At 55.6% G+C, this 25,804-nt stretch overlaps 3 protein-coding genes across 3 annotated transcripts; all 3 read left to right on the forward strand.

Annotated features, from left to right (window-relative positions):
- The first annotated feature begins 295 nt into the window (after positions 1-295).
- LOC131569858 (lens fiber major intrinsic protein) lies at positions 296-2,418 on the forward strand. The gene is made up of 4 exons (XM_058822172.1): positions 296-655; positions 1,220-1,384; positions 1,470-1,550; positions 2,203-2,418. The coding sequence occupies exons 1-4, from the start codon at positions 296-298 to the stop codon at positions 2,416-2,418; spliced, it is 822 nt and encodes a 273-aa protein (XP_058678155.1).
- Positions 2,419-3,778: 1,360 nt separating this feature from the next.
- Positions 3,779-24,385, forward strand: TIMELESS (timeless circadian regulator). Its single transcript, XM_058822081.1, has 29 exons — positions 3,779-3,875; positions 3,941-4,094; positions 4,876-4,990; positions 5,061-5,123; positions 6,454-6,555; positions 7,718-7,873; positions 7,942-8,075; positions 8,163-8,250; positions 9,022-9,198; positions 9,599-9,816; positions 10,298-10,401; positions 11,258-11,427; positions 12,275-12,400; positions 13,225-13,376; positions 14,161-14,258; positions 15,350-15,473; positions 16,969-17,170; positions 18,426-18,568; positions 19,412-19,500; positions 19,581-19,704; positions 19,784-19,866; positions 19,940-20,125; positions 20,516-20,653; positions 20,782-20,850; positions 20,923-21,041; positions 22,932-23,070; positions 23,154-23,190; positions 23,299-23,408; positions 23,928-24,385. The coding sequence occupies exons 1-29, from the start codon at positions 3,779-3,781 to the stop codon at positions 24,041-24,043; spliced, it is 3,633 nt and encodes a 1,210-aa protein (XP_058678064.1). The 3' UTR covers positions 24,044-24,385.
- Positions 24,188-25,749, forward strand: APOF (apolipoprotein F). The gene is given in 4 exon segments (XM_058821995.1): positions 24,188-24,192; positions 24,459-24,529; positions 24,532-24,586; positions 24,658-25,749. Coding segments are annotated over 4 exon segments (1,218 nt in total). The 3' UTR covers positions 25,745-25,749.
- Positions 25,750-25,804: the final 55 nt, after the last annotated feature.

Consider the following 25,804-nt stretch of genomic DNA (forward strand, 5'->3'; position numbering starts at 1 on the left):
CCCCACGGAGGGCATCAATGGGTCACAGCCCCTCCCCCCAAAAAAACCCAGGGATGGGGGTGGCAGAGCTTAGGGGGGGGGTCCCCATTATGGGGGGATGCCCAGGGGGGGTTCCTCACCGCCTGTCACCTGTCCCGTGCCCCGGGCAGCGAATCGGTTAACGGTGCGGGGGGGGGGGGGTGGCTGAGGTGCGATCCCACCCCCGGGGCCGGCCCGGGGGGGGCTTATAAAGGTGGGCACGGGCGGCCCCCGGGGAGGGGAGCGGGGCCGTGGAGGGCGGCAGCGGGGCCAGGCCATGCGGGAGCTGCGCTCGTCCGCCTTCTGGAGGGCCGTGCTGGCCGAGTTCCTGGGCAGCCTCCTCTATGCCCTGCTGGGGCTGGGGGCCTCCCTGCGCTGGGCCCCGGGCCCCCCCAGCGTTGTGGGGTCCGCCTTGGCCTTCGGGCTGGCCCAGAGCACGCTGGTGCAGGCGTTGGGCAATGTCAGCGGGGGTCACGTCAACCCGGCCATCACGCTGGCCTTCCTGATGGCCTCGCAGCTCTCCCTGCCCCGTGCCCTGGGTTACCTGCTGGCACAGGTGTTGGGAATGCTGGCCGGAGCTGGGGTGCTCTATGGGGTGACCCCCGGCCCCGTCCGTGGCACCCTCGGCCTCAGCGCGGTGAGCACGGGGGGGGATCGGGGGGTTGGGGGTGTCTGTGGGGCAGGGGGATTGTGGGGTGGCAGCTTGAGGGGCTCCAGGAGGGTTTGGGGGTCTGAGGTACTTTGGGACTGTAATGAGGGTTTGGGGGGATTGGGGGGCTCCAGGAGGTGTTTGTGGGGGGTCTGAGGTACTTTGGGGCTGTAATGAGGATTTGGAAAGATTGGGGGAGTCCAGGGGTTGTTTTGGGATCTGGGGTACCACGGGGCTGAAATGGGGAGATGAGGGGTCCAGGAGGTGGCTTGGGGGAATTGGGAGGGGGGTCCAGGAGGTGGTTTGGGGTACCATGGGGCTGTAATGGGGGTTCTAGCATTCAGAGGTGTTTGAGGGTGGATTGGGGGGTCCAGAAGATGTTTTGGGGTCTGGATTGATGTGGGGCTGGGCATCCCAGAAGAATTTGGACATGAGGAGATGTTTATGGTACAGTGGAAATTTGGGGTGTGGACAGATAACAAGGGAGGATTTGGGGTGCTGGGGGGCAATGGGGGAGCAACTCTTCGGGGTGCTGAGCCCCTCCCCACACAGCTGCACCCCGGCGTGGGCCCGGGCCAGGGCACGGTGGTGGAGCTGCTCCTGACCGCCCAGTTCGTCCTCTGCGTCTTCGCCAGTTTCGACGACCGCCACGACGGGCGCCCGGCCATGGCCGCCGTGCCCGTCGGCTTCTCCCTCGCCCTCGGCCACCTCTTCGGGGTAAGAGCGGCCTCGGGGACCCCCGGGGGCTGGGGAGGGGTTGGGGGGCAGCTGTGCAGCCCCCCACTGCCCGATCCCCCCGCAGATCCACTACACGGGCGCCAGCATGAACCCCGCTCGCTCCTTCGCCCCCGCCGTCATCACCCGCAACTTCGCCAACCACTGGGTAAGTGCGGGGGGACGGGGACCCCCAAACCCGCCCCGGGACCCCCCCAGGCCCTCCCTGCTTGTCCTGCACCAGCCGCTGTGTCCCCGCGGATGGCGGGGGGCTGCCGGTGTCACCACGGTGACAGCAGCGCCTCAGGGTGCTGGGTAATCCCCCGATATCCCGGGGAGCTGGAGACGCGTCCTGCCCCCCGGGGACATCCCGGGTACCGGAGACGGGTCCTGCCCACCGGGCACATCCCGGGGAGCGGAGATGGGTCCTGCCCCACCGGGGTCGTCCCGGGAAACGGGAGACACGCGGGGACATCTCGGGGAGCGGGAGACGCGTCCTGCCCCACCGGGGACATTCCGGGGTACGGGAGACACGTCCTGCCCACCGGGGACATCCCGAGGAATGGGAGACACGCGGGGACATCCCGGGGAGCGGGAGACGCGTCCTGCCCACCGCGGACATCCCGGGGAGCGGGAATCGGGTCCTGCCCCCACCGGGGACATCCCGGTAAGGGGGACACGCTGCCGTTCCCCGTTCACCGGCAGACCGGTGGCTCCGAATGGGCCGGTGCTCGGGCATCAGCGGGGTGGGTACCGTGTCCCCCCCGAGGCCGTGGAGCCGGGGGTCCCCCGGTGCCGGTGCCCACGCCGCCCCCCCGCAGGTGTACTGGGCGGGCCCGCTGCTGGGCGCGGCGCTGGGCGCGGTGCTCTACGAGTTCGCGCTGTGCCCGCGGCCGCGCAGCTTGGCCGAGCGCCTGGCCGCCCTCAAGGGAGAGCCGCCCGCCCCCACCGCCGTCACCGCCGCCGCCGCCGCCACCGCCGAGCCGCCGCCCGAGCCGCCGGCAGAGCCGCTGGAGCTGAAGACGCAGGGGCTGTAACGGGGCCCATCCCGGGGCGCGGCCCCGCGCCCGCCGCTGCTTTGCTGTGACGGGGCCGCCGCGGTGCGTGTGGTGCGTGTGTGTGCGGCGCGGCGCGGCGGGCGGCCGGCGGCGGGGCCCCGCTGCTGCCGGGAACCGGCCAACCGGCCTGCCCGGGGCCGCCCGTACCGGGCCGGGGCCGCCCCGCCTCGCCGCGGCGGGACTTCTGTGTTCGGTGAATTAAACCTGCTCTTTTATTTTGGTAACCGCTCGCGGCCGTGCCCGGCACCGGGAACCGGGAGGGACCGAGGATTAGCGGGGGACACCGGAGCCCGCCCGGCGGGTGGCGGGAGGGGCCGCCCGTTCCCGCGCCCCGGGCAGGCCCCGCCCAGCCAGCGCCGGTCTTAAAAGGGCAACGCCGCCACAGTGTCCCTTCCCCTCAATGAGCCCCTCCCATCTTCCACCCCTCAGCGCCGCGGGCCGGGGGACGAGGGCGGGAAAATTGGGGGCTCCCCGAGGCACCGAGCCGCCGGTTTGTGCCCTTGGTGGGCGGCGGGGGTGTGTGGAGGGGGGGGGGGGTGAGGACCAGAGGGGCCACCGGGCCCCTCAGGGGGTGTTGCCGCTTGAAGGCTGCGGCGGGGCGGGGCCTCGGCCCGCGGGAACTGGGCCGGTTGTGTAACGCCGCCCCCGCACCGGGACCGGGAGCGCGGCCGTGAGGGCGGCGGGGACGGGGCGGCGGTGAGCGGGACCGGGGGGAACCGGCATCGGGGGGTCCGGGGGCGGGGAGTGTGCGGGGATGGCCAGGGAGCGGGGATTGGGGGGGATCCGGGGTCACCGAAACCGGGGGGTGGTTCGGGAACCGGGGGGGGTTGATACGGGATTGGGGGAACCGGAGCCTCCGGGTGCTCCGGGATCAGGGAGGTCCGGGGAAAAATGGGGGATGAGATCCGGGATGGGGCGGGAGGGTCAGGAATGCTCCGGGACCGAGAAGGCACCGGGGCCGACTGGGACCGGGGGTTTAGTCCGTGACCGGGAGGGGATCCAAACCGGGCGGTGATATGGAACCGGAGGAACCGGGCTTGGGGTGCGCCGGGGCTGCGGGATGCGCCGGTATTGGGGTGGACCGGAACGGGAGGTGCCCTGAGATCGAGGTGGTACCGGAGCCTGGGGGTTGCTGTGGGATCGGTGGGCTCCGGTACCGAGCGGGAGCAGCCCTGGGAGGTTCATCGGTGTTGGGGAAACTGGGATCGGAGAGTGCCCCGGGATCTGCCTGTACCGGGGGAGCCCAGAACGGGTGGGAGAACCGAACCGGGGGTCCCCGGTGCTGACGGTGGCCCGCAGGTGACCCCCGGTACCGATCCGGTGCGCAGCCCCGCGCTGCATGGACTGGTACATGATGAACTGCGAGCTCTTGGCCACCTGCAGCGCCCTGGGCTACCTGGAGGGCGACGTTTACCACCGGGAGCCCGACTGCCTCGGTAGGTGGGCACCGGGGCGGGGGGGAAACCGGGAACGGCGGGGACTGACGGCTCCGTGTCCCCAGAGAGCGTCAAGGACCTGATCCGGTACCTGCGCCATGAGGATGAGACCCGGGACGTGCGGCAGCAGCTGGGGGCAGCCCAAATCCTGCAGAACGATCTCCTGCCCATCCTGGTGCAGTACTCCCAGGAGAAAGTGCTCTTTGATGCTGTTATCAGGTAAAAAAGGGCGGGGTTGGGGTCAGGGGTGGCTCCTTGGTGGGCAGGGGTCTCTCAGAGCCCTCCACTCCATCACAGGTTGATGGTGAACCTGACCCTGGTGGCTCTGTGGGGGCTCCTTGGTGGGCAGGGGTCTCTCAGAGCACTCCATTCCCTCCCAGGTTGATGGTGAACCTGACCCAGCTGGCTCAGGGTGGCCCTTTGGGGGCTCCTTGGTGGGCAGGGGTCTCTCACAGGTTGATGGTGAACCTGACCCAGGTGGCTCTGTGAGGGCTCCTTGGTGGGCAGGGGTCTCTCACAGCCTTCCCCTCCCTCACAGGTTGATGGTGAACTTGACCCAGGTGGTCCTGTGGGGTCTGTTTGGTGGGCGGGGGTCTCTCACAGCCCTCCCCTCCCTCCCAGGTTGATGGTGAACCTGACCCAGCTGGCTGGGGTGGCTCTGTGGGGGCTCCTTGGTGGGCAGGGATCTCTCAGAGCTCTCCATTTTCCCCCCAGGCTGGTGGTGAACCTGACCTGGGTGGCTCTGTGAGGGCTCCTTGGTGGGCAGGGGTCTCTCCCAGGTTGATGGTGAACCTGACCCAGATGGTCCTGTGGGGTCTGTTTGGTGGGCAGGGGTCTCTCCCAGGTTGATGGTGAAGCTGGCCTGGGGTCAGGGGTGGTCCTGTGAGGGCTCCTTGGTGGGCAGGGGTCTGTCCCACGTTGATGGTGAACCTGACCCAGGTGGTCCTGTGGGGTCTGTTTGGTGGGCAGGGGTCTCTCAGAGCGCTCCATTCCCTCCCAGGTTGATGGTGAACCTGACCCAGCCGGCCCTGCTGTGCTTTGGGAAGGTGCCAGCTGATGCCACCTCCCGCCACCACTTTCTGCAGGTGCTGTCCTACCTGCAGGCCTACAAGGAGGTGAGTTTGCCCAGGGACATGGCGTGGGCAGGGGGCTTTGCCCACGTTTGCTCATTTGGGGTCTCTGCAGGCTTTTGCGAATGAGAAGGTGTTTGGGGTGCTCAGTGAGAAGCTCTACAACCTCCTGCAGCTGGTGAGTCCCCTTGGGGGGCTTGGGGGGCTGTTCCTTGTGGGGGTCCCTCAGGGGCTGTGGGGGCTTTCCCTGCTGGGGGGTCCTGTGGGGGCTGCAGGGTCTTGGAATTACCAGGGGGCTCCAGGGTCCATCACTGCCACGGGTCCCTGGGGTTGTGGGGTCTGTCCCTATTGGGGGTCCCTCAGGGGTTGTGGGGTCTGTCCATATTGGGGTCCCTCAGGGGTCGTGGGGTCTGTCCATATTGGGGGTCCCTCAAGGGTTGTGGGGTCTGTCCATATTTGGTGTCCCTGAGTCCCTCAGGGGTTGTGGGGTCTGTCCCTATTGGGGGTCCATCGGGGCTGTGGGTTCTCTTCCTCCTGGGGGTCCCTCCTGCAGGGCTGTGGGGTCTGTCCCTTTTGGGGGTCCCTCAGGGGCTGTGGGGTCTGTCCCTTTTGGGGATCCCTTAGGGGTTATGGGGTCTGTTCCAATTGGGAGTCCCTCAGGAGTTATGGGGTCTTATCCTCCTGGGAGTCCCTCAGGGGCTGTGGGATCTGTCCCTACTGGGGATCCCTCAGTGGCTGTTCCTACTGGGGTCCTTCAGTGGTTATGGGTCTGTCCCTATTGGGGGTCCCTCAGGGATTTTAGGGTCTGTCTCTACTGGGGGTCCCTCAGGAATTGTGGGGTCGGTCCCTCAAGGGTTGTGGGGTCTGTCCCTATTGGGGATCCCTCAGGGTCTGCCCCTACTGGGGGGTCCCTCAGAGGTTGTGGGGTCTGTCCCTGCTGGGGTCCCTCAGGAGTTGTGGGGTCTGTCCATATTGGGTGTCCCTCAGTCTCTCAGGAGTTGTGGGGTCTGTCTCTACTGGGGGTCCCTCAGGAGTTGTGGGGTCTGTCTCTCCTGGGGGGCCTCTCTGGGGCTGCAGGGTCTGCCCCTCCTGCAGGGCTGTGGGGTCTGTCCCTATTGGGGTCCCTCAGGGTTTGCCCCTCCTGGTGTCCCTGGAGGCTGTAGGGTCTGTCCTGCAGGGCTGTGGGGTCTGTCTGTCTGTCCCTATTGGGGGTCCCTGGGGGCTGTGGGGTCTGTCCTGCAGGGCTGTGGGGTCTGTCTGTCTGTCCCTATTGGGGGTCCCTGGTGGCTGTAGGGTCTGTCCTGCAGGGCTGTGGGGTCTGTCTGTCTGTCCCTATTGGGAGTCCCTGGGGGCTGTGGGGTCTGTCCTGCAGGGCTGTGGGGTCTGTCTGTCTGTCCCTATTGGGGGTCCCTGGCGGCTGTAGGGTCTGTCCTGTAGGGCTGTGGGGTCCTTCCCTGCCAGGAAGCCCCAGTGGGCTGTGGGGGTCCCTGACAGCCGTGTCCCCCCAGGACTGGGAGCAGCGGCAGGAGGAGGATGCGCTGCTGATCGAGCGGATCCTGCTGCTGGTGCGCAACGTGCTGCACGTGCCCCCCGACCCCACGGAGGAGCAGGTACCCAACAGGGCCCTTCCCTGCCCCCCGACAGCCTCAGTGGGGGACCCCGACACCTCTCAGAGTTTGGTTGTTAATCTACATTTTCACTCTTTATACTACAAACTATGTGTAACATATTTACACTTAATTCCCGATGCCTATCACCTATGTTAGACAGTGCGCTTCTATTCTAAACCAATCCCAAAGTGCCAACATCACTGCAGAAAATGGAGGCCAAGAAGAAGAAGAAGAAGAAAGGCTAGACATGCCCAAATTCCTTCACCTTGTCCTCAAAACCCCCATTCCAAAACCCCCAAAATCTACATTTTCACTTTTTATACTACAAACTACCTATAACATATTTACGATTACTTCCCAATACCTATCACCGATGTTAGACAGTGAACTTCTATTCTAAACCAATCCCAAAGTGCCACCATCACAGCAGAAAATGGAGAACGAGAAGAAGGACAGGACATGCCCACATTCCTCCATCTTGCCTCCTGAACCCCCATTCTAAATCCCCAAAATTCTACATTTTCACCCTGTGATAAATTCACTATCATTCTACTCAAACTCTTGTGGCTTGTAACTCCTCACACAAAGCTGGTGATTGTTTCCAGCCCTTGGGGTGGTGTTATTTTTTTATTCTAAAAACTGTGTGTACAATATTTACAATTACTTTCCAATACCTATCACCTATGTTAGACAGGTTCTCTCTACTCTAAACCAATCCTAAAGTGCCACCATCACAGCAGAAGATGGAGACCAAGAAGAATAAAGGCTGGACACGCACAAATTCCTCCATCTTGTCCCCATAACCCCATTCCAAAAATCCCAAAATCTCCATTTTCACCCTGTGATAATTTTATTATTATGCTATTTAAACTTCTGTTACTTTCAGGTTCTCATACAAAGCTGGTAATTTGCTCTAGGGGTCACAATCAAACCCGAGGTGCTCTGGACTGTGCGCCAGGGTCTCTGAGCCCCCAAAATCTGCTTTTTCACCTAGTGATAATTTTATTATTATCCTATTTAAGCTTCTGTGACTTTCAGGTCCTTATCCAAAGCTGGTAATTTGCTCTAGGGGTCACAATCAAACCCGCAGGTGCTCTGGGCTGTGTGCCAGGGTCTCTGAGCCCCCTGGCACTGACAGACACCTCTCCTCCATCCCCAGCAGGGCGTGGATGGCGATGCCAGCGTGCACGACCGGGTGCTGTGGGCTCTGCACATCAGCGGCATGGACGACCTGCTGAAGTTCCTGGCCAGCGCCCAGGTGGAGCAGCAGTGGGCCCTGCACGTCCTGGAGATCATCTCCCTGATGTTCCGTGAGCAGGTGAGCCGGGCCAGGGGTGGCAGGGCAGGGTGGCAGAGCCCCCAGGGTGCTGACAGAGCTGCTGGCAGAGCCCAGAGGAGCTGGCAGCGATGGGACAGGGGACAGCAGGGGCTGAGCACGGGGAGGACACGCGGGAGCTGCAGAGCTTGAGGCAGAGGGAGATGGCGGAGAAGAGGAGCCGGGCGCTGCAGCGCACGTCCAGGTGAGGAGGGGGCACCCCCTGTGGCAGGATGGGACCCCGAAAGTGGGGACAGCATCATTGAGCCTCTGTCACCTGTCCCCTGCCCAGGCATTCTCGGTTTGGTGGCTCCTACGTCCTGCAGGGTGTCAAGTCCATTGGGGACAGGGATGTGGTGTTCCACAAGGGGCTGCACAATGTGAGTGTGGGGCGAGGGGATGGGGCTGGGGGACAGGGATAGGTGTGGAATGTGGCACCGAGGATGTGGCACAGGGCTGGGGACGTGGCAGGAGGGACAGGGATGGGTGTGGAATGTGGCACTGGGGACGTGGCACAGGGCTGGGGATGTGGCAGGGGGCATGGGGACAGGGATGGGTGTGGAACGTGGCCCTGGGGATGTGGCACAGGGTGCAGGAATGTGGTGAGGGGCAGGGGGCATGGGGAGAGGGATGGGTGTGGAACGTAGTGCTGGGGATGTGGCACACGGCTGGGGACATGGTATGGGGCACGGGGACAGGGATGGGTGTGGGATGTGGCACTGGGGATGTGGCGCAGGGTACAGGAATGTGGCAGAGGTCATTGAGATGGGGTTGTGGGTGGGGGGCACAGGGCCAGGAATGTAGAGGGGGCTGTTGGGACAGGGACACACTGTGGGACATGGGGCCAGGTGCATGGTGGGGGACACTGGGATGGGGACGTGGCAGAGGTCATTGGGATGGGAATGTGGGGGGGAGCACAGGGACAGGAACATGGCAGAGACCATTGAGAAGGGAATGTGGGTGGGGGGCGCAGGGACAGGAACACAGGTGGGATACAGGATTGGAAGACGGATGTGGAGCACAGAACCAGGGATGTGGTGGGGTTGCAGAAACAGGAGTGTGATGATGTCAGGCTCCAGGACAGGGACACAGTGGGTGCCACAGAGACAGGCACCACAGGGGTAAATCCGTCCACTCCATCCCCTGTGCAGCTCAAGAGCTACAGCCACGACCTGGGCAAGGAGCCGCGGCGGCTGCCCCGGCGCCGGCAGCCCGCCCCCGAGGCCGAGCCCTCCCGCCGCTCTGCCCGCAACGTGCGGCTCTTCCTGCGCCGCTTCTGCCAGGACTTCCTGCAGGACTGCTACAACCGCCTGATGCTGCTGGTCAAGGTGAGGGTTTGGAGGGCCGGGAACCTCTCTCCAGGCTGTGGGACCCCTGCTGAAACCCCCTGGTTGCCCCCAGGACCAGTTGGTGAGGGAGAAAGCTCAGCAGCATGATGAGACCTATTACCTGTGGGCCACCTCCTTCTTCATGGCTGGGAGGGATGGGAACCCCTCTCCAGGCTGTGGGACCCCCGTTGAGACCCCCCTGGTTGCCCCAAGGACCAGCTGGTGCAGGAGAAGGCTCAGCAGCACAATGAGAGTTATTACCTGTGGGCCACCTCCTTTCTCATAGCTGGGAGGGATGGGAACCCCTCTCCAACCTGTGGGACCCCCATTGAGACTGGGAGGGCTGGGAACCCCTCTCCAGCCTGTGGGACCCCCATTGAGACCCTCTGGTTGCCCCCAGGACCAGCTGGTGAGGGAGAAGGCTCAGCAGCATGATGAGACCTATTACCTGTGGGCCACCTCCTTCTTCATGGCCTTCAACCGGCTCCAGGGCTTCCGGCCCGAGCTGGTGTCCGAGACCGTGGGCGTCCGAGCCTTCCACTTCATCGAGCAGAACCTCACCACCTACTATGAGATGGCACTGATGGACAAGAAGGAGGCAACAACCTGGGCCCGTAGGTGAGCATTTGGGATGCTCCAGGGAAGCTGGGACATCCTTTGGTGGTGAATCCCAGTACCTGGGGTTCTCCTTGAGACTTCTCATGGTGTTTGGAACCTTCTGGAGACCTGGGACCACCACAGTACTGAGATACCCCCAGTGTCTGGAACCCCTTGGACACCTGGGACACCTTTGGTGGTGAATCCCAATACCTGAGAGTCTCCTTGAGGCTGCTCATGGTGTTTAGGACCTTTTGGGGACCTGGGATACCCTTTGGTGGTAAGTTCTAGTACCTGGTGTTCTCCTTGAGACTCCCCATGGTGTCTGGGACCGTCTGGAGACCTGGGACCTTCAGAGTACCTGAGATACCTCGAGACACCTGGGACACCCCTTGCTGTCAGGGATCCTCAACTTTTTGGGATCCTCTGGTGCTTGGGACCCCCCCAACTACCTGTGACCCCCCCTGGATACCTGTGACCCCCCACTCCCTGCCATGCCCAGGATGCACCTGGCCCTGAAGGCATACCAGGAGCTGCTGAGGACGCTGCAGGAGATGGATCGCTGCCCGGAGCAGGCGGTGAGGGACAGCAGCCAGGTCATCAAGAGTGAGTCCTTCTGTCCTTATGTCCATCCCTGGGGCAACAGTCCCCCTCTCTCAGGCTCTGCAGAATCCCAGCTGTCAGTGGCAGAAAAAAAAGGCACAGCATGGACCTGGGGTGGCACTGGGTTATTGTATTTGATGTTAAACTTCTCAATTCTGGGGTCCCAGACCTCAAACTGAGGGCAAACAACAGCTTATAAAGGGGGGGCAGGTCTCAAGGGAGGATACAACGTTCAGCTAATCAGGAGAACTGGGGGTGGAACACAAGGGAGGAAAACTGCTTGGGATAGGAGGGGTTAACAGCTGGATGTGAGGGGAAGGGGTTTGAAACTTGGCAGGGAAGTAGCTAAGTAACAAAGAGATAAACTTATTGTCATTATATTGCAAGGGTTCCATGTTGCTAGAGTTTTGTTCCTCCTTGGTGTTTCTTGTAGGCAGCTCCTCTAGGCACTGACTCCTCCTCAAAACTGACTCCACTTTTCCTCAACCAACCAATCTAATCTTTTGTAACACTCTTCTTATTGGCTACAGTTAACATTAGGCCTGCTCCTAATCCTTAACAATTAGCTGAGCTGCAACTCTTTAGGGGATAAGATTACATTCTATATTCCTTTATTTACTTATATTCTATCCCCCTACATAAACTGAAATCTTGTCTCAATTAAATAACAAAGGTGGTAAGTAACAAACAGATAAACTGAAACCTTGGCTCAATTAAATCACAAAGGCAGGCCTGTGTCACTGTAAAAATAGGGGGAGAAAAACCACAAATCAAACAATAAACACACCAGATAAAAACCACACAACAACACCTGGGGTGTCCCTGACCCACCTTTTCCCACTGCCCCCTTCCTCCTCAGGCAACATCTTCTACCTGATGGAATACCGGGAGCTCTTCCTCACGCTCTTCCGCAAGTTTGATGAGACCAAACAGCCCCGGAGCTTCCTGAAGGACCTGGTGGAGACAGCTCACCTCTTCCTGCGCATGCTGGAGCGCTTCTGCCGCGGCCGTGCCAACCTCGTGGTGCAGGTGGGGCGGGATTTGGTGCTTGACACCAGCCTGAGATGAGTTTTAATTTGTTAGATTTAAGTGCGTGGAATTTTGCAGGCAGCACCGATGTGGGAAGAGATGAGAATCTGAATCCGTGTTTCAGAAAGGCTGATTTGTTATTTTATTTATATATATATATATATAAATATTTGTAATAAAAATATTTATTATATATATTATATTAAATATATATATAATATGTATTATATTAAAACTATACTAAAATAATAGAAGAGATGAGAAAGAAGAGACGAGAATCTTGACTCCATGTTTCAGAAAGGCTGATTTATTATTTTATTATATATATATAATTAAATATATATAATAAAAGTATAAATATAAAATATATTATATTGGAGATATATAATATATTATATTTAAACTATATTAAAATAATAGAAGAGATGAGAAAGAAGAGATGAGAATCTTGACTCCATGTTTTAGAAAGGCTAATTTATTATTATATATTATATATTATATATTATATATTATATATTATATATTATATATTATATATTATATATTATATATTATATATTATATATTTATTTATATTTATGAAGATTTCAGGAATAATTCCTACAAGTATTTTATTCATGAATAGGCTGGGCAAATAAACCCTAAGGGAGAGAGTGGACTGTAAAATGAATATGGCTTTAAAAATTATTTTAAAAGCAGCAAATGGATTTCATAGGTTCAGTAAAGGAAATGCAGTGTAGAAGCAACACTTTATAGGTTCCCAGAGAGACAGAGACATGGCTGTCCTGCCTTGGGGGTCCCTGGGGGGGTCAGGCAGCCTCTCTTAACCCCATCCTTGCCCCCCCAGAGCAAGCGTGTGAGGAGGAAGAAGAAGAAGAAGCCCCATGTGCCTGCAGTCCCTGCCCCACCCAGCGCCGAGGAGCTGGAGCAGCTCTGGGAAGGATTGGCCCCGAAGGTCCAGGCCTGCCTGGAGGTACCAGGGAAGGGTTCAGCCCCATGGGGAGTTCTGGGGGTGCTGGTGGGGCACAGCATAACCCTGTCCTGCCCCAGGGCTGCTGTCATTATAGTGCAGGAGTTTCTATTGCCATTATATTGCAAGGCTTCCATGTTGCTGGAGTTTTGTACCTCCTTGATGTTCCTTGTAGGCAGCTCCTGTAGGCACTGACTCTTCCTTGTTCCATTTGTCATACAAATGTTCAAACAGCACATTATATTTCAAATATATATTTCTAATTGTTTCAAATATACATTTCTAAATGTTTCAAGTACGTATTTTTAAATGTCAATTCAGTTTTGCAGCTTTTCTCAGTTTACAAAGTACTTATCTTCATAATCTTTTATGCTCATATTTAACAAACATTAATAGCTGCAATTTATATATTTTACCAATAGTTTAGTATTCAAGTCCTTTTCCCCAAATCCATGGGGTTATATAGTTGAATCCTGTTTCCCCAAATCCACGGGATCATCTCTCCCAAATCACGTTGGGGCCACCATTTGTCATCATTATATTGCAGGAGTTTTTATTCCTACTATATTGCAAGGCTTCCATGTTGCTAGAGTTTCATTCCTCCTTGATGTTTCTTGTAGGCAGCTCCTCTAGGCACTGACTTTTCCTTGTCCTCACAGTAGCCAACTGACTCCAGTTCCCCTCAACTAACCAATCCACTATTTTATAACACTCTTCTTATTGGTTATTGCTTCTAATCTTTAGTAATTGGCTCAGCTGCAACTATTTAGGGGATAAGATTACTTTCTATACTTCCTTTATTTACCCATATTCTATTCCCTACACAGGGCGAGGTGCCCCTGCCCGAGGACGTGGTGCCCTTCGATGCCACCTCAGAGACGCCGGTGGAGGAGCAGCGGGCGGAGGCTCTGCTGAGGATCCAGGAGTGCCTGAGGGATTCCCGCGTGCCCCAGGCCCTGCAGCTGCTGCGCTCGGCCAGGTGAGGCTGAGTGGAGATTTTCCAGGGTAGAAATCCATTTTGATTTAAGTGGAATGTACGTCTTTTAAGTATGTAGTTTGCTGTGTGGTCTGACTGCAAAAGCCTAAGCTCAGAGAAACGGCTTCAGTGAAGGACAGAGATAAGGAGGGGAGAGATAAAAAGTGATAGAGAGTAACAGAGACTGCTGTGAGAGCAGTTCAGCCTGCTGACCTAACAATTCTTTCTGACCTAAGAATTCTTTCTGATAAAGAAGAACTAATGGCAAATGTCACGCGAAAATCGTAAAAATGAATATGTATGAACCTATCATGAAATTGTATGCATATGTATTTGAGAAGGAGATAAAAAGGGACCTGAAGTTCCCAGAAGGATAAAAAGGGACCTGAAGTTCCCAGAAGTACACGTGTCATATTAAAAGAACAATTCCCACATAAAAACATACCAGTTTTACAACTTTCACAAAAGTTGTGGAGTTTTGTTGCCTCCACAAAACACAGGTACCAGCACCGTGGTGTCCATCTTGTCCCTTTCACAACCTATTGTGAAATTGTATGCATATGTATTTGAGAAGGAGATAAAAAAGGACCTGAAGTTCCCAGAAGTACACATGTAATTTTAAAAGAATTTAAAATTCCCACATGCGTCCAGCGCTGTAATAATCATACCGGCTTTACAACTTTCACAAAAGTTGAGGATTTTTGTTTACACGGGTACCAGCACCGTGGTGCCCATCTTGTCCCTGGGGTGTGGGGACACAGTGCCAACCTGTCCCCTCTGTCCCCAGGGAGGTCTGGCCTGAAGGGGACGTGTTTGGATCCGCGGATGTGGGGCCAGATGAGGAGACGCGGCTGCTGAGGGAGATCCTCGTCGCTGCCCTGCCCAGTGAGTCCCTCTCGGGAGGTTTGACGTTTATTGCAGCCCTGAAATATGTGAAAAGTCTCTGTTTATTATATCTTACCTATAAAAATTTTTCTCCTTCCCTGCTGAGGTCCAGCAGGACAATTCCAGGCTCACCGCGGTGTTATCTCTTTATACAAAAAACTGCATGTAACATCTTTAACAATTTTAACAAACATGTTTAACAATTTTAACAATTTTAACAAACATAACATGTTTACAATTACTTTCTAATACCCACCACCTATGTTAGTGAGTTTCTACTCTAAACCAATCCTAAAGTGCCACCGTCACAGCAGAAGATGGAGATAGAGAAGAAGAAGAAGAAAGGCTGGACACGCCCAAGTCCCTCCATCTTGTCCCCAAAACCTCTATTCTAAAAGCCCCAAAATCTACTTTTTCACCTAGTGATAATTTTATTATTTATTTATATATATATATATTTATATATATTTAATAATTTTTATTATTACACTACTTAAACTTCTGTGGCTTTCAGGTCTTCATACAAAGCTGGTAATTTGCTCCACAGGTCATAATTAAACCTACAGGTGCTCTGGGTCTCTGAGCCCCCTGGCAGGGACATCCAGAGAGATGTCCTGAGCTCCAACAAGTCCCCACCTGTGACCCTGGAAGTGGGAAAATTTGGGATGGGGCACTGCAGACCCTCAGCACATCCCTGTGACCGTGTTCACAGGGGTCTTAGGATGAGGGAAGAGACAAGGATCTGACTCCATGTTTCAGAAGGCTTGATCTATTATTTTATGATATATATTACATTAAAACTATACTAAAAGAATAGAAGAAAGGGTTTCATCAGAAGGCTTAGCTAAGAATAGAATAGGAAAGAATAACAAAAGTTTGTGGCTCGGCTCTCTGTCTGAGCCAGCTGGACTGTGACTGGCCATTAATCACAAACATCCAACATGGGCCAATCACAGATGCACCTGTTGCATTCCACAGCAGCAGATAATCAATGTTTACATTTTGTTCCTGAGGCCTCTCAGCTTCTCAGGAGGAAAAATCCCAAGGAAAGGATTTTTCATAAAAGATGTCTGTGACACATCCCACCACAGGGCACACACCCACTGAGCCTGAAGAGCCGGAGGAAGAAGAAGAAGAAGAGGAGGACGAGGAAGAGGAGGAGCAAACCATGCAGGTGTCAGAGAAGGAATTCAACTTCCTCGACTACCTGAAGCGGTGAGAATTGATGTCGGCTGGGGGCTGTTGCTGTGGAAGGTGCCTTGAGCTGTTTTATTTTCCAGCATCAGTCTCATTACATGGTTATGAAAATGGGAAGATGACCCCAGCTCACAATCCAGGCAGCAGGCCAAAAAAACCAAATGTTACAACTCACTTTATAAGCTTCTTGACCAATCACACAAAGCAAAAGCACACTGACAGCAGTTCTATCCAATCACCATAAGCACACATGCCTTTGGTTAAACAATGCTGCTTATTTCCAATACAATACCTGCTTGTAAGCCTTAAAACACAACACACAGAGCTCCATTATTAAGCTTTAACTTTCCTAATATCTCACTAGATAAACTTGCTGCAGCTTAGAGAGCTATTAAGACAAGCATTAATACACAGACCATTGTTCTATTTGTCCTTGCTTTTCTACAGTTTAAATAATTTTTCTGCTGACCTATCTCATGGCTGCTGCTTAGCTCTAACCACAGTTCTGCTGTATCTGAGGCCTGCCTTTTGCAGCTTTCCCCAAAACCCTCTGATTTTGTGGATTCCCACAACTCCCCCTCTCTGTTCACCTAAGAGGAACCTTCATAATTGTGTCATTTATTACTTGTGTTTCATAGCCTTACTATAATATTTCTGCTTATTACTTGCTTAAAGCATGTTCTTGCTTGCACTAAGCATTGCTATATTGCAACACAGCAATTTTAAGCTGTGAAAGTCAAGTTGAAAGGGCATAAATTAAGCCTGACAATATTCACAAGTCATTGTTCGAAAAAGTCTTGTCGATTCCAAGGTCTTAATTCAAAACTTTCCTCTGACCTATCTCATGGCTGCTGCTTTAGCTCTGCTCACAGTTCTGCTGTATCTGTGGCCTGCCTTTCGCAGCTTTCCCCAAAACCCTCTGATTTTCCCTCTAATTTTATGGGATTCCCACAAGAATGGCTTGTGGGGAGGGCTGTGGTGTGGCAGTGGTCACAGGGGTTTTTGGATGAGGGGAGAGACGAGGATTTGACTTTATGTTTCAGAAGGCTTGATTTATTATCTTATGATATATATATTACATTATTACATTATTATTTATGATATATATATGACATTATTACTATAGCAATAGAATACTATAGTATTCTATAATAAAAAGAATAGAAGGAAATACTATAATAAAAAGAATAGAAGGAAAAGCTTCATCTCAGAAGGCTAACTAAGCTAAGAATAGAAAGGAATGAATAAGAATAGAAAGGAATGAATAATAAAAGTTTGTGTCTTAGAGAGTTTAAGCTGACTGGGCTGTGGTTGGCCATTAATTGTAAACATCTAAAATGGGTCAATCACAGATGCACCTGTTGCATTCCACAGCAGCAGATAACAGTTGTTCACATTTTGTGGCTGAAGCTTCTCAGCAAGACAAATTTTTAATGAAAAGATTTTAATGAAAAGACGTCTGTGGCGCTGTGGGGTCCTGCTGAGGGGCAGCACAGTGACAGCACTGCCGCAGGTTTGCCTGTGCCCCCGTGGTGCGGGCGCTGGTGCTGCTGCTGCGCGGCTACGCCCGGAACAGCGCCCGCACCAACCACTGCGCCGCGCGGCTGCTGCACCGCCTGGCCCGCGACCTGCGCATGGAGCCCCTGCTCTTCCAGCTCTCCCTCTTCGCCCTCTTCCACCGCCTGCTCAGCGACCCCGCGGCAGCCGCGCACCAGGTCGGTCTGTCCCTGCAGCCCCCAGCCCGGGAGGGTCTGTCCCTGCAGCCCCCAGCCCGGGAGGGTCTGTCCCTGCAGCCCCCAGCCTGGGAGGGTCTGTCCCTGCAGCCCCCAGCCCGGGAGGGTCTGTCCCTGCAGCCCCCAGCCCTGCTCTGTCCCTGCAGCCCCCAGCTCTGCTCAGTCCCCAAAATCTCCCAATCTTTGCTCTGTCCCTGCCCCACTCAGTCCCCAGAATCCCCCGGCCCGGGAGGGTCTGTCTCTGCAGCCCCCAGCCCTGCTCTGTCCCTGCAGCCCGCAGCTCCACTGAGCCCCCAGAATCTCCCAGTCCTTGCTCTGTCCCTGCCCCACTCAGTCCCCAGAATCTCCCAGCCCAGCCCCGCTCAGTCCCTGCAGCCCCCAGCCGCACTCAATCCCCAGAATCCCCCAGCCCGAGAGGGTCTGTCCCTGCAGCCCCCAGCCCTGCTCTGTCCCTGCAGCCCCCAACTCTGCTTAGTCCTCAAATTCTCCCAATCCTTGCTCTGTCCTACAGTCCCCATCCCCACTCAGTCCCCAGAATCTCCCAGCCCGAGAGGGTCTGTCCCTGCAGCCCCCAGCCCTGCTCTGTCCCTGCAGCCCCCAGCCCCGCTCAACCCCAGAATCTCCCAATCTTTGCTCTGTCCCTGCCCCACTCAGTCCCCAGAATCTCCCAGTCCCACTGAGCCCCCAGAATCTCCCAATCTTTTCTCTGTCTCTGCCACACACAGTCCCCAGAATCTCCCAGCCCTCGTCAGTCCCCAAAATCTCCCAACCCCACTCAGTCCCCAGAATCTCCCAATCTTTGCTCTGTCCCTGCCCCACTCAGTCCCCAGAATCTCCCAGCCCCACTCAGTCCCCAGCATCTCCAGCCCCACCGAGCCCCCAGAATCTCCCAATCTTTGCTCCGTCCCTGCAGCCTCCAGCCCTTCTTTGTCCCCAGAATCTCCCAATCCTTGCTCTGTCCCTGCCCCATTCAGTCCCCAGCATCTCCCAGCCCTGCTCTGTGCAGCCCCTGGCCCCATTCTCTGTCCCTGGTGTCCTCCAGCCCAGCTCAGTCCCTGCTGTCCCCCAGCCCCACTCTCTCTGTCCCCACATTCCCCAGCCCCTCTCTCCATCCCTGGTGTTCCCTAGCTCTGTATTCCAAATTTCCCTCAGCCCCACTCTCAGCCCCCAGTGTCCCCCACTGCCACTCGCTGTCCCTGCTGTCCCCCAGCCTCTCTCTCCCTCCTGCTGTCCCCAGGAGCTGGTGACCTTGGCCAAGTTCATCCTGGGCAAGTTCTTTGCGCTGGCGGCCACCAACAAAAAAGCTTTTGTGGAGCTGCTCTTCTGGAAGAGCCCTGCCATCGTGGGTGAGATGACCCAGGGCTACAGCTCCCTGCAGGAGGGAGAGGGGTGAGTGGGGCAGGGAGGGTGTGATGGTGGTCACAGGGGCTCTTGGGTGAGGGAAGAGATGAGGAACTGACTCCGTGTTTCAGAAGGCTTGATTTATTATTTTATTGTATATATTACATTAAAACGATACTAAAAGAATAGAAGAAAGGTTTCATCAGAAGGCTGGCTAAGAATAGAATAGGAAAGAATGATAACAAAGGTTTGTGGCTCAGGCACTGTGTCCGAGCCAGCTGACTGTGATTGGCCATTAATTAGAAACAACCACATGAGACTGATCACAAATCCACCTGTTGCATTCCACAGCAGCAGATAATCAATGTTTACATTTTGTTCTTGGAGCCTCTCAGCTTCTCAGGAGGAAAAATCCTAAGGACAGGATTTTTCATAAAAGTTGTCTGTGACAGGAGGGGGCTGCTCTCCCTTCTCCTGTGATGGTGGTCACAGGGATTTTTGGGCGAGGGAAGAGAAGAGGATCTGACTCCATGTTTCCGAAGGCTGATTTATTATTTTATGATATATATTACATTAAAGCTATACTAAATAGAAGAAAAGGTTCTCATCAGAAGGCTGGCTAAGAATAGAATAGGAAAGAATGATAACAAAGGTTTGTGGCTCGGGCTCTGTGTCCAAGCCAGCTCACTGTGATTGGCCGTTAATTACAAACAACCACGTGAGACCAATCCCAGATGCACCTGTTGCATCCCACAGCAGCAGATAATCAATGTTTATATTTTGTTCTTGAGGCCTCTCAGCTTCTCAAGAAGAAAAAATCCTAAAGAAAGGATTTTCATAAAAAGATCTCTGGGACATCCTCCCCTCCCTTCTCCCCCTCCCCAGGACCACCCGGTGCCGGGTGCCCCCCTGGACCCCTCAGGAGGAGCAGGAGCTGCGGGAGCTCTACTGGAAATACAAGGAGATGGAAGGTACTGGGGGGTCTCTGGGGTCTCATGGGACCCCTGAGGGGTGGCGGGGGCTCTGTCCCTTCACCCTTGCTGTCCCACAGGTGGGGACATCATCGCTGCCATCCTTGCCCAGCTCCCCTCACCTGGACGGACGCGCAGGCAGGTGGTGAAGCAGCTGGTGAGGATGGGGCTGGCCAGCAGTGCCAAGGACTTCCCGAGGGAGAGGTGGGTCAGGGACCCCCCCCGGGGACAGGGCAGGGACCCCCAGGGACAGAACTGACCCACAACTGTTTCCCACCCCCAGGAAAGGCACCCGCATCGTGCTGTGGACGCAGGAGCAGGAGGAGGAGCTGACGCGGCTCTTCGAGGAGTTCCAGGGCTCGGATGGTGAGCTGGACGTGAGGGGTAGACCCCAAAAATTCCCCCTGTGGCCTCCCCAGCCTGACCCTGCTCCCCACAGACGTCCTGGGGAACATCATGAAGCACCTGACGGCGCGGCGCTCGCGGGCTCGCGTGGTGGAGAAGCTGCTGGGGCTGGGGCTGGTGGCTGAGCGCAAGGAGCTCTACAAGAAACGCAGGAGGAAGAGCCAAGGACACGGCCCTGGGCAGGTATGGGGGGCTGGAGGTGCTGGGCTGGGCCCTGGGGGTGCTGTCCCATCCTGGGGACACCCAAATGTGGCCTGTCCCCATCCTGGGGGCACCCAAATGTGGCCTGTCCTCATCCTGGGACACCCAAACATGGCCTGTCCCACCCTGGGAACACCCAGACAGGGTCTGTCCCCATCCTGGGGGCACCCAAATGTGACCTGTCCCCATCCTGGGGGCACCCAAATGTGACCTGTCCCCATCCTGGGGGCACCCAAATGTGACCTGTCCTCATCCTGGGGCACCCAAATGTGACCTGTCCCCATCCTGGGGTCACCCAAACATGGCCTGTCCCCATCTTGGGGACACCCAAATGTTCCTGTCCCCACCCATGGGACACCCAAACCCTGCTGGCTCCCACAGGCTGCCCCAGGTGTCCCGGCCATGCCAGCCCAAGACAGCTCAGGAGAGGAGGAGGACAGCGAGGAGGAGGAAGAGGAGGATGAGGATGATGAAGGCCTCACAGAGGAGCGCTGGGTGCCTGAGGAAGGGGCTGGGCAGGACCTGGCGCAGCACCTGCATCAGGAAGGTGGGTGGGGGGCTCCAGACCCCCCAGCTGGGCTTGGCTGAGGGGGGGGAACCCTGTTGGACCCTGCTGGATCCTGATGGACCCTGCTGGACCCTGCTGGATCCTTTGTCACCTTCTGGTGTCCCCAGGGCTGGCCGGGCCCCTGCGGTGGCTGCAGAACTGCCTGAGGAGAGCAGCAGAGGACCGAGAGGAGGACGGTGAGCGGGGTCAGGGTGGGCTGGGGTGGGTTGTGGGGTCGGGGTCCCCCTGACTGTGCTGTCCCACCCCAGGTGTGTCCCACCCGGTGCCGCTGGTGCCGCTCACGGAGGAGAACGAGGATGCCATGGAGGATCGGCGCTTCCGGAACCTTCTGCGGCAGCTGGGGCTGCGGCCGCCCGCCAGCGAGCAGGTGAGGTCCCTGTCCCCATCCAGCCTTGTCCCCATCCAGCCCTGTCCCCATCTCTGTTCCCATGCATCCCTGTCCCCCTCCTTGTCGCCATCCATCCCTTTGTCCCCATCCTGTCCCCATCCTGTCCCCTTCCCCTTGTCCCCATCCATTCCTGTCCCCTTCCCCTTGTCCCCATCCCTTTGTCCCCATCCCTTTGTCCCCATCCCTTGTCCCCATCCCTGTCCCCATCCCTTTGTCCCCATCCCTTTGTCCCCATCCCTGTCCCCATCCCTTTGTCCCCATCCCTTGTCCCCATCCCTGTCCCCATCCATCCCTGTCCCCTTCCCCTTGTCACCATCCCCTTGTCCCCATTCCTGTCCCCATCCCCTTGTCCCCATCCTGTCCACATTTCTGTCCCCATCCTTGTCCCCATCCATCCCTGTCCCCATCCCCTTGTCCCCATCCCCTTGTCCCCATCCCTATCCCCATCCCTGTCCCCATCCCTATCCCCATTCATCCCTTTGTTCCCGTCCCCTTGTCCCCATCCCTGTGGAAAGTTTGCAGACAACCCCAACAAGGGAAGAGATGAGAAGCTTATCTCCATGTTTCAAAAGGCTGATTTATTATTTTATGATAAATATATTACATTAAAAGATATCTATATATGTTATATTAAAAGAAAATAATATATTAAAATTATACTAAAAGAATATAAGAAAATATTTCATCAGAAGGCTAGCAAGGAATAGAAAATATAAATAATAAAATTATTATTATTAAAATCAGAAATAATAATAAAACAGAAAATAAATAATAGTAAATTATTTATCCATTCTATTCCTAGCACAGAATAGAAAGGATAAATAATAATAAAATTACTATTATTAAAATAATAAAATAGAAAGGATAAAATAATAAATCTTGTGACTCTCAGAGAGTCTGAGACAGCCAGACAGTGCTTGGCCATTAATTAAAAACAACCACATGAGACCAATCAAAGATGCACCTGTTGCATTCCACAGCAGCAGAAAATTATTGTTTACATTTAATTTCTGAGGCCTCTCAGCTTCTCAGGAGAAAAAATACTTGGGATTTTTCAGAAAATATCATGGCTGCACCTTAGGAGCAAAACCCATCAAAGGGATTTTTCAGAAAATATCATGGCTACAACTTAGGAGAAAAATCCTAGAGATTTTTCAGAAAATATCATGGCTACATGTTACTAGCAAAGGGATTTTTCAGAAAATAGTGTGGCTACACCTTTGCAGAAAATCTTAGGGATTTTTCAGAAAATATCATGGCTACACCTTAGGACAAAAGATCATAGCAAAGGGATTTTTCAGAAAATACCATGGGCTACACCTTAGGAGGAAAATCCTGGCAAAGGGATTTTTCAGAAAATATCATGGCTCACCTTGGGAAAAAAATCCTGGCAAAGGGATTTTTCAGAAAATATCATGGCTACACTTTAGGAGAAAAATCCTGGCAAAGGGATTTTTCACCAAAAAAATCCTGGCAAAGGGATTTTTTAGAAAATATCATGGCTACACCTTAGGAGGAAAATCCTGGCAAAGGGATTTTTCACCAAAAAAATCCTGGCAAAGGGATTTTTTAGAAAATATCATGGCTACACCTTAGGAAAAAATCCTAGCAAAGGAATTTTCAGAAAATATCATGGCTACACCTTAGGAGGAAAATCCTGGTAAAGGGATTTTTCAGAAAATATCATGGCTGCACCTTAGGAGGAAAATCCTGGTAAAGGGATTTTTCAGAAAATATCATGGCTACACCTTAGGAAAAAAACCCTGGCAAAGGGAATTTGCAGAAAATATCGTGGCTACACTTTAGGAGAAAAATCCTAGGGAATTTTCCGAAAACATCATGGCCCTGCAATGTCCCCCTGTCCCCCAGGAATCCTTCTGGCGCATCCCGGCCGCCCTCACCCCGCAGCAGCTCCGTCGTGCCGCCGCCTCCGTCGCCCACCGTGACCCCCCAGGATCCCCCCAGAACCTTCCAGAGCCCCCCAGGTGCCCCCAGGATGGGGCTGCAGGTGAGGGGTGGGGCTGGGGGGGGGTGTGGGACCCCCAGATTTGGGCTGGCTCTGAGCCCCCCTCTCCTTGTGCCCCTCTGCAGAGCCGCTGATGGCAGCGCTGGGATCAGACTCGGAGAGGTGAGAGCAGAGCCCCCATCTCAGCTTTTGGGGTGCTGGTTTTTTTTTTGGGGAGGGGTCTTCTCCCTGCCTGGGGAGGGGATTCAGCCCCCTGCATTGTCCCTGCAGTGAGGAGCCTGTCCCTGTCCCCGTCCCTGTCCCCAGCCCGGTGCTGGCGCGCACCAAGAGGCGCCGGGACCTCGCCAGCGAGGATGAGGATGAGGATGGTGGGAGCTCAGGTGGGTTTGTTAGCGTTCAGAAACACATAATCATGAAAATAATTATGTTGGTGCTTTTTATTAAGAGCTCTGGGAATCAGGGGTATTTTCCACCCAAATCTGACTCTGCCCATACATTCGACACGATCGTGTTTTTATATTCTATCGTTATATAACTTTCATGTTAATTATTAAACTTATATTGTTCTATTGCTTACATAGATTTCAGCCAAGCATAGCCCCCCTTAAATTTCCAACATAGTTCCTCATGATTCTTCTTATGATTATATAATAATTATATTTAATTGCTAAACAATCATCACATCTAACAGTTATATCGTTTATGTACTGCTTATGCAGGTGCAATGATCTGGGAAAACACAAAGCCTAACGTTTCAGAGTCTAATTTAACATTTTCCCAGGGCCCCACTATCGGGTTCAGCCCCTCTGCTCGCTCCTGGGGTTGGGGCTGTCCTGTCCCTGTCCCCTTTGTCACATCCCTGGGGGGCTCAGCCCTCTCCCCTCTCCCACCATCCACAGGAACTGAGCCACCCCCACCAGCTCCTCGCTCTGAGGAGGATGAGGATGAGGAAGATCCACAGCCCCGGGGGAGGAGGAAGCGCATCCGCTGCCTGGAAGAGGAGGAGGAGGACTGAGAGGCTTCCCTGTGCCCAGGCCTTGTGCTGTTTCCTGGGCTTTTTGCAGATTTTATTGGATTTCTGCAGCTTTTCTACAGTTTTTCTTGGGTTTCTACAGCTTTTCTGGGGTTTCTGCAGTTTTTCTTGGGTTTTCTAGGTTTTATGGGGTTTCTACAGATTGCCTTCTGCCGTTTTTGATGCTGTTTTTAAAAGCTGCACAACCAACCAGTTTCTCCACCTTCCCCTGCTGTCACCATCTCCCTGTTTTACCCCAAATTTCCTCCTTTTTTCCTCATCTGTCGGGGTTTTGGATTTTTTTTTTTTTTTCTTAAAACTTTTTAAATCTAGACAAGGCCTAAATAAACACAAGTGACTTTTGCCCTCCTTGGGTGTGTGTGGGTCTGCAGGGGGCTCGGAGCCTCCCTGGCCTCAGGGAGTGCCCGGTCCCTGTCCCTGTGTCGCAATTCCCTGATAACCACGGCTATAAAGGGGTCACGGGGCCGGGCTGGCCGCAGTGACCGGCCAGGGGAGGGGACAGCAGGACAGGGGACAACAGGACAGGTGAGGTGGCACAGGGTGGGCATGGGGGGCTGCGGGCACAGGGGTCTAACGGGGCTCTGTCCTTCTCCCAGCGCCGCCACCATGCCCTGCATTCTGCTCTTCCTCCCTCTCCTCATCCTCAGCCGTGCCATGGCTGCGTCCATCATCACCCCCGCGCTGGCTGATGGTGACCGGGCACTGCTGGCAGAGCTGGCAGCGCTGGCAGAGCCCGTCCCACCGCGGGCACCGTGCCAAAGCCTTCATCCTCATCACCTCCCCGGCTTCTCCCGGCTGCCAGCGCTGCCCCGCGGGCTGGCCCGCGCTGCCCTGACCTTGGCACTGCTTAAAGCCGGCTGTGCCCCCCAGGCTGAGGCCGAGACGCTGGAGCTGGCACGGGATGTGGGCACCACCACGGCCGCGGCGCTGCTGCGGGGCCTGGCGCGGGTACCGGGCGCTCCTGCCCCGCCGCCACCGCTGGCGCTGCTGCTGCTCAGGCTGGCACTGAGCCCGGGGGGCTCTGCCTGTGCGGATCCCCCCGTGCCAGGCACGGAGCACAACGGCACGGAGCCCGCGCCACCCCCGAGCCGGGAAAACCGGGAATTCCCGCCGTGCCGCGGCAGCGAGGATGAGGATGAGGATGAGGATGAGGATGAGGATGAGGATGCCCGCGGCACCGTGCGGCGGCACCGGCGGGAGGATGAGGATGAGGATGCCCGCGGCACCGTGCGGAGGCACCGGCGGGAGGATGAGGATGAGGATACCCGCGGCACCGTGCGGAGGCACCGGCGGGAGGATGAGGATGCTCGCAGCGCTGTGCGGCGGCACCGGAGGGAGGATGAGGATGCCTGCAGCCCACCGGGGGAACGGGAGGCACACCGGGTGCTGGATTGGGTACCGGGAGTCAGCATCTTCTACAACCTCGGCACCAGCGTCTACTTCGCCTTCCAGGGCTGCGAATCCACGGCGTCCACCCGAGCGCTGGAAGCCGCCGAGGATTTGGGTTACGCGGGGCTGGCAGCGCTCACCGGCGGTTTGGGGGGCCCGGTGGCCATGGGGGTGCAGCTGGGGCTGCAGCCGGGGCTCAAGGCCGGGGTGAGGGCGCTCATCGGGTATTTCACCTCGGCCGGGGAGCCCTCGCCGGTGCCCACCGCGCACAGCGGCGCCGTGGTCATCGTGTGAATGAATAAAGGGGCACGTGTGGCAGGTGCTGCTGGCGGCTCGGTGTTTGGGGACGGATCG

The sequence above is a fragment of the Ammospiza caudacuta genome, chromosome 31 (genome assembly GCF_027887145.1).
Source record: "Ammospiza caudacuta isolate bAmmCau1 chromosome 31, bAmmCau1.pri, whole genome shotgun sequence".
Classification (NCBI taxonomy): domain Eukaryota; kingdom Metazoa; phylum Chordata; class Aves; order Passeriformes; family Passerellidae; genus Ammospiza; species Ammospiza caudacuta.

Excerpts from the sequence above, each read along its gene's own strand:
- LOC131569858 (XM_058822172.1), top strand. The coding sequence starts at position 296 with ATGCGGGAGCTGCGCTCGTCCGCCTTCTGGAGGGCCGTGCTGGCCGAG. Across the intron at positions 1,385-1,469 it reads CCCTCGGCCACCTCTTCGGG|ATCCACTACACGGGCGCCAG; the intron begins GTAAGAGCGGCC and ends ATCCCCCCGCAG. Across the intron at positions 1,551-2,202 it reads GCAACTTCGCCAACCACTGG|GTGTACTGGGCGGGCCCGCT; the intron begins GTAAGTGCGGGG and ends GCCCCCCCGCAG.
- TIMELESS (XM_058822081.1), top strand. The coding sequence starts at position 3,779 with ATGGACTGGTACATGATGAACTGCGAGCTCTTGGCCACCTGCAGCGCC. Across the intron at positions 5,124-6,453 it reads TCTACAACCTCCTGCAGCTG|GACTGGGAGCAGCGGCAGGA; the intron begins GTGAGTCCCCTT and ends GTGTCCCCCCAG. Across the intron at positions 7,874-7,941 it reads CCCTGATGTTCCGTGAGCAG|AGCCCAGAGGAGCTGGCAGC; the intron begins GTGAGCCGGGCC and ends AGCTGCTGGCAG.